Genomic DNA, 11,664 nt, shown 5'->3' with positions numbered 1-11,664 from the left:
TTATTTATCTGCTTGCATTTTAAATTTCATACCATAATATTCCCGGCCATGGTTGTGTCGGAAAAAAACAGAAGGTGATGTCAAAAATGACACGAACGCAAAGCGTACAGGTCGGTCCCATGTATAATCAATCGCGTCACTGTGGCGTTGCATGTCACAGCACACACAACGCATTGCTGCATGCAGCGTGCGCGGCAGCAGCTCAGCAATCACCGCCGTGCGACACTCAGCAAAATTGACTGCGTCACATGCAAACCAACAATGAGCACGAAATCCTGAATCTCACGTACCACGCATGCCCAATATTACGGGAAAAGAAATGACGTCATTTTCAATTGTTTCGCCGACTACAATTTTCTATTCCAAACCCTGTAGAAACAAGTTGATTTCTCAAAAAGTACAGGTGGTACAAAGCGAAAACTTTCACCATATATGGATTGAGGCCTGATGAACTTATGTTGCCAGTTTCGGACACATTGGAGCCCGGCCATAGTCCAGTCGGAAAAAAACAGAGAGCATGTTTTGCGAGAGGTGATTTTCAAAACGCTTTAATATCTCAAGTTCTAGTGCAGCAAATTTCATAATTTTTTCATCAAAAGGAAGGTTTTTAAAAACTTAGATAGTGTGGGAAGTTTGAGTTTACTAGCGGCACGCATAGCGGCACAAGGAGAAGGTAAAGATTTGACTTTTTCATGCACACAGTTTCGGGCAGCCGTGGATGCCCGTTGGAAATTCAAATAGAACGGGGCGATAATGAGATGCAAATTGGGGTGCTCCACCGCGCCTGAGTAAGGATATACAATTCAAATCCGTAGGTGTAAGTTTAACGTTTTGCGAGATAATAATTATTCAGAAACCACTCTATGAGATGTCAAAGAGCATGCGATTCTAAGGGGTATCAAAAGTTTATTTGATGAAAATGGGTTTTGAAATGGCTGAGATATCCAAAAACAAGGTGAAACAAAGAGATCTTAATAAAAGGCGTGGCCTGTCGCCTTTTATTATTATTATCACTTTTTTTTTTGATATCTCAGCCATTTGAAAACCAATTTTCATCAAATAAACGTTTAATCCTTCTTAAAATTACATGCTCTTTCATATTTCATAAGAGGTTTCTCATTATCTCACTTAGGAATGTTCAAAACATGAACCTCCACCTCAACCAGTACTGTACAGTCCCTTTAAGTTTACCAATCCAGGTTTTTGGTTTTTTAAAAAAAAAAATGTGGTGGTACCTATCCAATAGGAATGCTGGCCTATGAGATGCGTCCATATTGGAGGGTCGAACAAGTCTTTCCTTCGAACATGACTATTAAAGTTCGGGCCAATTTATTGAGGCGTGTTTCTATTTGTGCCAGTGTATACATGTGCGTGTGTGATGATTGCGCATGTGTCTTTATATACATGTAATACATGTACAATACGTGTTTATGAAAATGCACATAAAGATTTTCTGCGTCAATTGTTTCTGTATTACATATTCGTCAGTCAAGTGGCTCAGAGGAGAAAGTATTTTGAACGTACTGCAAAACTCATATACTCGATCTGTATTGAACCATAAATCAGATGGTCATACAGTAGTTATTCTTTAATGATCCTAACGTTTACCTTGTTTTCGTTTGTTTTACACCAATCAAATACAATGTGTAGTAAAAAAAAACAAAAACAAAAAACAAAAAACAACAAAAAAACAACAACAACAACAACAACAAAAACCAATTTCCGCATGATACTCCGGCCTTTCAGTGGTAGGGTCCTACATGAAAGAGAGCCTCACACGAGAATGTATCAGATTTGCAGCTAAACTCTCGCCCCATGCCTATTTGCAGAAAAGATGTCTTGAATATTCCTATCAGTTTCGACGGATAGGTGGTGGCTCTCATTCGATTTCCCCTTGACGCTATACAAACGTAACGTTATAAGTTTTCTGCTATTGAGGCTGTTTAACCGGTCTAATGCTTGTCATTCAGATTTTATCGTCCACTCACTTGATGTCATGACGGCTTTCCTGTCCATTTTCGTCATCTCTTCATTCAATTTCATCAGCTTTCAATTCAAGTTCGTCAACTTCCGATTCAATTTCATCAACTTTCAATTCAATTTCGTCCGAAGGAGCTTACTAACTTAAATAGGTTTAATTTCATCAAATTTTCCTCCATATATTCATATTTTGTCAATCAAGTTGAAAGGCCAAGCATTCATATTCGTCAAAGCTGTCGCTGTAACTCGTCGTTGCCGCTTAGTGAAATATAGGAGTGCAGGATCAAATGCGTCATTTTCCAAACAAATTAATCATTTGGTCATTCAAATTCAAGTATTATGGGCCCTTATGATAGAGGGTAAGCCAGCTAGATTTTAAACCATTTCCGTCGATTGGATAGCTATGAGAAAGTGAGTGCTATGAACGAAAAAAAAAGTGTTACGTATGATTATATAAGCGACGAAAATGTGTTTTTATGTATGGTTAAAGAGACGTAAATGTACTGATTATTAAGGCAATAATTTGCAGAGCATAATGTACTGTGTATTTGGAAGACGATTTAGAGTGAAACTCAGATGAAAATGGATGCCAATAGACAAAATTAATTTTGTTGCCTCGTGCTCGGCTGCTGTGATCGACGCACTTGTATTGCAGCTGACGAAAATGGGCGACAAAGCACGAAATTTAATGACAACTTTTCAAAATTGATTGAAAAAGACAATTCATTAAAACTAGTATTGGCACATTCCATCAGTATCCGAGGCGAAATAGAAAACACGTTTTCAATAACTGATTTAAAAATGATGGCGAAAATGGACGGGAAACCTATAGAGTACATTTCAGATAAAACAAGGACACAAAAATAATGATATGAATACAATGTAAATGCCGTTACATGGACACTTTCTGATTAAATAGCTATAGCCGTAAAACGAGTGTTTCATTTCTTGGCGACTTAGCACACACACTAAGCACGAAAACGAAATATTCAAAAGTGTAGCATTTCAGTACGCGTCAGATAGTACCGGTATTCAAAATTTATGTCCCCTCATTAGTGAGTTTCAATTTGTGTTTTCATTTATGGAATTTGTCTCGATATCCAGATAAGTAAAAGGTGTTTCGATGATCATCAAAGTTCATCCTTAGAGTCTTTTGCTTTCTTTCCTTTCTTCGAGCCTTTCTTCTTCTTCTTTTGTTTCTCTTCTTTCTTTCCCTCCTTCTTTGGTTCATCTTCCTTTTCTTCCTGTTCGGTCCGTGTCGGCGTTGGTTCCGTGGTTGTGACGTCGTCGTCAGCTTTCTCCTCTTCCTCATCCCCGTCCTGCGCGATGGAGTCCGTTTCACCCTTCGCCGCCTTTAGTGCAGCTTGTATTTTCCTCTTGCTCTGAACAAGAAGTAAAACAAATAGAGATGTTAAAGATAAACTAACAAAATGAGCCGCATAAAGTTCTTACAATCCTGCATTTTCAGTTATGCTGTATGAGCTGAGCTCATACAGCATAACTGAAAATGCAGGATTGTAAGAACTTTAGAAAGGTGACCCTTCTTATGTTTTGTTTACCAAATATTTCATTTGTCCCCACCTATACGCACTATATGAATTGTAAAAATGGATTAGCGTAATGAAATCATCGTAAAAATGAATTTTCTCGTCAGTGAGTGCATGCCTTACAAAGTTTACAGTATTCATATTTTCGCCTTTAGCTTTGCGACGGATGTCCCCCCTCCCCGCATTCAACAAAAACAATCAAAGCTGAACCGTAACTTTCATTTCTGACAGGTTAATCTAACAAGGGATAGACTGAACTCTTAATTTTGCAATAACTTTACAAAGAGTACCATCTTCAGTCGACATTTACTGGATAACTTCTTGAAAGAATGGATAGCGATATTTTTACATTCTATTTGCGCCGTGGGATCGGACATGGTGTTAAATTGCAGGGCTTTTTAGACAAATTGATAAACGAATGACTTTTTGATAAATGAATGATTATATCTTAATGAGTTGCTATAAGGGAGTAAATGTTACAATGCTCTGGGTCTGAAAAGCGAGAAAATAAGTCAACATAGGATAAAAGTTAATAACTTTTTTTCGTTGTTTTCAGTAACAGTGAATTCTAGATTCTAAAAAAGGACATAAAATAAATGATAAATATTCAGAGGTGATTATTGAGAGGAAAAAAAATAACTTCAATGATGTGAATTTGTACTGTGTATTCATTCTTAGCTTATAATCGCTTTTGAACTCACCGGTCCTTGATACTTGTTGATCCTAAACTTGGATCGATCGACTCCTTTACAGATGTCGGTGGTCACGAAGCACAGCTCGATCTCCTGTTCCTCCTCGGGTAGACCGTTGGTCAGGGCTGACGTGATCTCCGACATGTAGTTTGCTGGACAGAAGAAGCAAGGGACAGATAATGCCGCAGAAAAAAAAAACAACCAACCAACAAACAAAAACAATACAGTTTTGATAGTGAGTCTACGCGGTTTTATTTCATCGTGGCGATTTACACTATAATTTGAAGTGCATGTGTAGCTGTTAGACGCGAACAGCATGTGAAAGATACAATATCTATTATCTCTCTTTAATTGGGCCCTATAGGAACGCGCTCACACACATTTATATTATAATATGTACACACATGTGTGTGTTTGTGTGGATGTGTGTGTGTGTGTTTGTGTGGATGTGTGTGTGTGTGTTTTGTGTGTGCGTTTGTGCATGTGTGTGTGTGTGTGTGTGTGTGTGTGTGTGTGTGTGTGTAGATGGATAAATAGTCGAAGTAGCGCCCAATTTCACCAATATCATGCACAATACAAGATAGCTTCGGAATAGAAGCAGAGAGAGAAAGGACATGACACTAATTCAATATTAGTTATAGATAGCAGAGGATCGATGCGAAGAGAGGCGAATGAGCTTTGTTGCCGGCACACCATGTATCATTTAACACATTATCATTTTGGAAGATAGCACTGAGAGAGAGAGAGAGAGAGAGAGAGAGAGAGAGTGTGTGTGTGTGTGTGTGTGTGTGTTTGTATATGTCTGTATATCTATATATCTATATATAAACACACACACACACACACACACATAATATATACATAACGAAGGGTCAAGAAATAAACTAGTAATGCATTATTTGGCCAATGAAGAATGAGTTTATTGTACTCAAAAGGTACAATAAACTCATTCTTTATTGGCGAAATAATGCATTACTATACTTTATTTCTTGATTCTTCGTTATATTGGAGTCAATACGTGAATATATATATATATATATATATATGTGAGATATGAGAAAGGAAGGAGAAAATCGGTGCGTAGCTTTGACATTATTATTCCTCTTACTGTTCCTCCTTTTCGGAAAAGCGCAAGAGTTGAAAAATTGGTCTCCGCCGGGACTCGAACCCGGGTCTTTGGCATGGAACGCCAACGCCTTAATATATATATATATATATATATATATATATATATATATATATATATATATATATATATATAATATACATATATATATATATATATATATATATATATATATATATATATATATAATATATACATATATATATATATATATATATATATATATATATATATATATATATATATATATATATATATATTTAATGCGTGAGAAAGAGAGAGAGAGGGGGGGGGGGAGGGAGACATGGAGGATTGGGGGGGGGGGCGGTGTAGGGGGTATTAGAATGAATGACGCAATGACCGCCACCAGTATAGAATTGTGATAAATGAGCAAGGTAAATCATTAATAGGAATCATTGAGTTATTACCACATGGACTATACAATATCATTTTGTCGCTCGCGAATGTTTGTAGTATTAATCTATTGTCAACCTGTGCTATTTATGTGGTTTTATCGACATTTCACGACTTGGAACGTTAATTTTACATCATCTGTCACCCTGTACGTGTGTGCTCACAAGGCAGCCTACTATGAAGTTATTTTACCAATTCCACAAATATCATCATTATAATTAAATGTCAGGTTTTTGTCTATGTTTTACTCTGTTTTGTATACACTGTTTTGTATACACTCTCTTCTTGATATTATTTATCTCTCCCTCTCTCTCTCTTTCTCTCTCTCGATCTCTGTTTCCCTGGGTTGGAAGAAGAGATTGTTTGAAAAATAAGAATTATATACACAGCCATAATAATATGCGGTTGTATCATGGCTACTACATTGTGTACCTAAAACACTGAATGTTCGCGGTGTATATCATCTTTATGCGTCGATGTATGGCAATCTGTCGATCAGTTGCAGCGAGAACAAGGATCATTCACGCGAACAGCAATAGGTGACAATGATGAACACATGCATACAGGATATATAAAAACAATAATCGCAAATGATATGAGAATATGAATATGTAATAGTGTTCATAATGTTCGTATAAGCAAGCATGATGAGAACATCACTGCTCTGTTTGTTTGTTTGTTTGTCTTTTTAATCACTAGTTCATGAATTGTATACATGTACGGGGAAATTGTAAATTGCTTTTAATGTTATCATTATTGACCAGTGGCGGGTCCAGAGGGGGCGGACCGGGCGCCCCGCCCTTTTTTTTTTTTTTTTTTTGTTAAAACAAAAGAAATAAAAAGAAAAAAATGGAGGGGGCGCGTGCACCCCCTTTAATTTTTTAAAGGTGCTCCTCCCCCCTTTACGGAATTCCTGGACCAGCCCCTGTTGACTGACTATATTCATTGTATCATTATTGCCACTACCATTGTAGTAACTGTTATGATTCACATTATGATTCATCGTGTACATTATGCTTGATACCGCCATATACTACCATATACATAATAAGTAACATCTCATCCATTAATCATCAAAATCGCACGGTAATACTCACTTGTCCAATAGTCGCAGACCTTGTTCATGTTGGGCGGACTGAACTCATACGAATTTAGTCTCTGGACATTACACACGGCCTTCATCGTGTTCTTCACCACTTTGTCGGTCCTCTTCCCCTTTCCCAGGATCTTATTCGCCTCTGGAAGCAAATACAAAATTAAACACCCACTGGCAACAACTCCAGTAAAGTTTGAGCAGTTGTGTGTTGTAATCATCAACTCCGACGTATAAAGCGGAGTTATAAAAGACTTGACAATTGACTCTCTGCACATGCGGTCAATCGAGATTACGCTAATAATAAATTAAACATAAACACACATAAGCACACATAATACACTATGACTGTTTTGTCTCTTGTATGAATCCTTTTGTATCAAGGGCACTGTGGTTACTTTATGATCAATTACTATTATATGGACTTATATGGACGGTCAATCTAAATTATGGACGGGCAATCTAATTATATGGACTTATATGGACGGTCAATCTAAAATCATGGCGTATGATCGACTTCGATTAATGATAGTTACGATTCTTCTTCGGAGTTATCAAAACCAGATCTGCAGATAACCCTGAGTGTATTTCATACTTATCTCGGATCGAAGCCACCTTGAATGTGACGTCCGATTGTCCGAATACAATCTTGCAAAAGCGCATTATCTCATAATTACGACAATAAGGAATAAAGGACACCAAGATAAACATAGAAATTAGAATAGAGTCAATTAAGAATTTTTTTGGTTGATAAAAATATCTTTTCGTAGTTCACGGACATTAACAACTGCTTACGAAGCATTATTGACAATGCCATGGCAAGGAGAGAGAGAGAGAGAGAGAGAGAGAAAATGAAATAAATACAAAGAACAGCTCCATCCATGTTCATACCTGCTATAACTGCATGGCATCCTTCGCAAACCACCTCTGAAAGAGCAATCAGATGAATCTTATCTTTATTTCAGCTCGATATCAGACATCAAAGAATCGTTCAATTTTGCTTTATATTTACGACACTCCACAAGCAATATCAGTACAACTGATTCGGTGAAGGCTATATTCATAATGAATACATGTACAAAGATTGCCGAGATTGTCTGATAAGTTTTGATTAATGACAACTAGGTGTTATCAATCACTCGCACGTTTGATATTGCACAGTTTTATGACTTATTTTTAACAAGTCAGTGCCATTTGAATCAGTGTAATGATCCAGTAATTTGAGAAGAGGATGCTGAAATTTCGAAACTCTGCACTTTCTTGCGTTCACTCTATACGAAAGTTTGTGATAACATCACTTTCTCAACATAATCGACATTTTGTCATAGTGTATTATGATCTATGATATGACAGAAGCGCTTAATTGGTTTGACTTCTATGAACACATTCTTTGATACAAATGGACAGAGCATAACAAACTTAATTCTATCACTCACATGTGGGTTAATTTCCTGCTAGAAGATAATATCAAGAAGATTAGAACTAACTTTTGGATTAAGTTTATTTGAAACAAGGGTTTACGGACGTGGAATTTGAGATTAGGGGTAGGATTACGGGATTAAGAAATTAATTTAGGGCTGGGACGTCACAGCACCAAATATTGGTCAATGGAGAAGACAGTAAGACTGGGACCAACAACTGGGATTAGAGTAAGCTGAAATTACCTCTACTTTTATGAAAACTCTTTCGGAAAAAAGGAGGAACGAAAATGTTCTAGAGTTTACCCGAGTACGCTGGAAGATTCAACTTCTTTAAGAATGATATGCGACTGACTGTTTGACTTATATCACTGCACATGTAATCAAACGTTTTGTGCATTCTGTATTTTCTCTCCATGATGACGATTTGACACTTTCGTAGGGCAGTATAGGGTGTGGCTTAAGCTTGCCCAATTCATCAACATCCAATCCTTCAAATGAAATAGATGACTCCAAACATTATAAACTATTGGTAATTGGATAACTAATACCTGATACAGCACATCGCCCGGTTATCATATTAGGCTAATCATAACCTGAATAATGAAGGTCAGTCTGGCGATTGATAAAGAATGGCTATTAAAGGGATGATATAAACTTTGGTTGATAAGGGGCTTCAGATTTTTAACTTTTTTTGTGAGATAATGAGAAAGAGCATACAGTTCTAACAGGAATTCGAAGTTTATCAAATTAAAGGGATGATACAGTATTGGTGGGGATGAGAATTGGGCTTCTAACTTTTTGCGAGATACCAAGAAAACACTTGTGATATAGTACAGAGCATACCATTTTAAGAGGAATTCAAAGTTTATTTGATGAAAATCGGGTTTGGAATGACTGTAACATCCAAAAACAAAGTAAAAACAAAGCGATCGTAATAAAGTGTGGGTCCCACAAGTATTAGAATCGCTCTTTTTTGGATATCTCAGCCATTTCAAAACCAATTTTCATCAAATAAACGTTGAATTCCTCATAGAATTACATGTTCTTTCATATTTCAGAAGAGGTTTCTTATTATCTCACCAAAAAATGTTAGAAACCTGAAATTAGGTCTCAACCAAAACTATACAATCCCTTTAAAATCAGTTTGGAAATGGCTGCGAAATACAAAAACAATTAGGTCCCAAACTTAAAGTTGGCTCCAAACATTTACATAGGTTTTTGGATAATTATATATATATATATATATATATATATATATATATATATATATATATATATATATATATGTATATATATACATATATATATATATATATATAAATATATATATATATATATATATATATATATATATATATATATATATATATACATACATATATATATTCATAATGATAACAATATCATATAATGTGATAGTACAAACCTTTGGCAAATTTAGTCGGTTTCATTTCGCCTTGTGCATGATGAAGTAGATTCACGACAAGCAGGAGATGAGACACCAAAACTGAAGAGAGCTGCATTTTCAGATCTGCGTGTATCGAGAGAGGGAGTGCACATTATAGTGATTGCGTATGTCGATGTCAGAAGATTCATTATTATGCAGGACAATATTTGCATTAATTCTAAAACATATCTCTTTTTTTTCCCTTTCTTTCTAGCCTTTAACATTTAAATAGCATAGGCATATATATTATATACGTATTGGAGTACCTAAATGTTATGTAGGACATAGGGGCATATATTAGTGTGTGTGTGTGTGTGTGTACGTGTGTGTGTGTGTGTGTGTGTGTGTGTGTGTGTATGTGTGTGTGTGTGTGTGTGTGTGTGTGTGTGTGTGTGTGTGTGTGTGTGTGTGTGTGTGTCTGTCTGTCTGTGAATGTGTATCGTATCTATTATGGGTATATTTTTGTTTATTCACGATCGTAATGCCCTTGCAAAATACATATGTATTCACATTGCAGGATTATATAAAAGGGGCGATCGGTTCCTTCTTGGCATATAAGTCTTTCAAGTATTTCTCTTCCATCTATTTATTCCTCTTGTGCTTGTTATATGCCACCTGTTTGCACATTGCTAACGCCGCCCTTCGATCGACACGTTCTTGTTCTTGGTGTACGGTCGTATGTCAAGGTTAACATCAACGCGCCTTAACCCTATCTAAACGTATTTTTCGAACACCCGCTACAGAAAGAAAGAGCCACGCAGAACACAGTCATAAAATACTACTAGTACACGCTTGTCTGCACTCCCAGTATAATTGTACAATCTGAGTTGTAACCTACAATGTGAGGTGGTTGTGAAAAACCCAGCAGACAATGACATGTGTGTACACTATTATGATTATGTGCAACGGAATTTGCTCTGCACCATTTCAGTAAACATTGGGAGGGGCAGCGAGGGCTGCTGCCTTGACCGAAAGACTACTAGTATGCGAAAGATTACCCCATGACAAGGTTCAGGGAGGAGGTGCCCTGCTTTAAGTTGCTCTAAAAACCGTGCCTCAACGCAGGGCACAAAATGAACCACGTCCGACAATGGAGCTAGCTCCATGGATCGTCAAAGGTACCTTTCTATACTCACTGGAACAATGTTATGAACTCGCTTTTTCAGATAATACATTCAACCACGTACAGTAAACGTCGGCATAGAACAGCTAGAACTTGAGTAACTTTATAGGGGAGAGAAATGTGCTTGCACACAACAATCATCATAGTCTGAATTGTTTTAACTCACCCTGTTTTTTATCCTGAGAGACGTGTATTACAGAAGAAGTGAACGCCTGGATCATATATGGAGCTGACTGAGCCGTGAGGGGATTTCTAGGAGATTTTCCTGATCCGGCTACCACACAGGGAAAAGAGGCGTGTACGTTTTCATCGTTAACTAGCTTCTTCAAGTTGGGGTCACTTCGGGGTAAATGTAATAAAAGACCACGAACTTCGATCCGACATTGATTTGCCTGTTATCCATCTACCAGACGCTAACCCAAAAGCTAATACGGCAAAGTTAACTGATAACAAATGCGTATATATACGTATTGGACCTCATACCCAATTCCTATACCTGCTCCACGAGATTCAATGTACATGTAAATCGTGTATAATAACCGTGCGTACTGCATTTCCGATGCAATATGTTGATATATACATCGTCACAACAATTAGGTCAAATTTTATCAGGAAACCCCGTTCCATATATTCTATAGTTGATTGGCTCTCAAAACAATTAACAGCATACACTAAACAGAATATGATTTAGATCATTGAGAACAGTCGTGAAAGTTCGAATGGCGGCATGCGCGTTTCCGTGAATCAGTGTCAAAAAACAAAACAACAACAAACAAACAAAGAGAGAGAGAGAAAAAAAAAACACCCCATGACAGTTCAGA

The 11,664-nt window shown here is 36.9% G+C and overlaps 1 protein-coding gene across 1 annotated transcript; it reads right to left on the bottom strand.

The window, feature by feature from the left end:
• Window positions 1–2,917: 2,917 nt before the first annotated feature.
• On the bottom strand, window positions 2,918–9,796 carry LOC140232003 (uncharacterized). The gene is made up of 5 exons (XM_072312155.1): window positions 9,700–9,796; window positions 7,744–7,779; window positions 6,857–6,997; window positions 4,229–4,371; window positions 2,918–3,362 (listed from the first exon to the last, which is right to left on the bottom strand). Exons 1-5 carry the CDS (start codon window positions 9,794–9,796, stop codon window positions 3,111–3,113), a joined length of 669 nt encoding a protein of 222 aa, XP_072168256.1. The 3' UTR covers window positions 2,918–3,110.
• Between the last annotated feature and the right edge of the window lie 1,868 nt (window positions 9,797–11,664).

The sequence above is a fragment of the Diadema setosum genome, chromosome 8, assembly GCF_964275005.1.
Source record: "Diadema setosum chromosome 8, eeDiaSeto1, whole genome shotgun sequence".
Lineage (NCBI taxonomy): Eukaryota > Metazoa > Echinodermata > Echinoidea > Diadematoida > Diadematidae > Diadema > Diadema setosum.
The sequence above is the reverse complement of the archived record's forward strand: the minus strand, read 5'-3'. Positions and strand labels throughout refer to the sequence as shown.

Coding starts and splice junctions, on each gene's coding strand:
- LOC140232003 (XM_072312155.1), bottom strand. CDS start 9,796: ATGCAGCTCTCTTCAGTTTTGGTGTCTCATCTCCTGCTTGTCGTGAAT. Junction 7,780..9,699: donor ACCGACTAAATTTGCCAAAG/GTTTGTACTATC, acceptor TTGCTCTTTCAG/AGGTGGTTTGCGAAGGATGC. Junction 6,998..7,743: donor ATGCCATGCAGTTATAGCAG/GTATGAACATGG, acceptor ATTTGCTTCCAG/AGGCGAATAAGATCCTGGGA.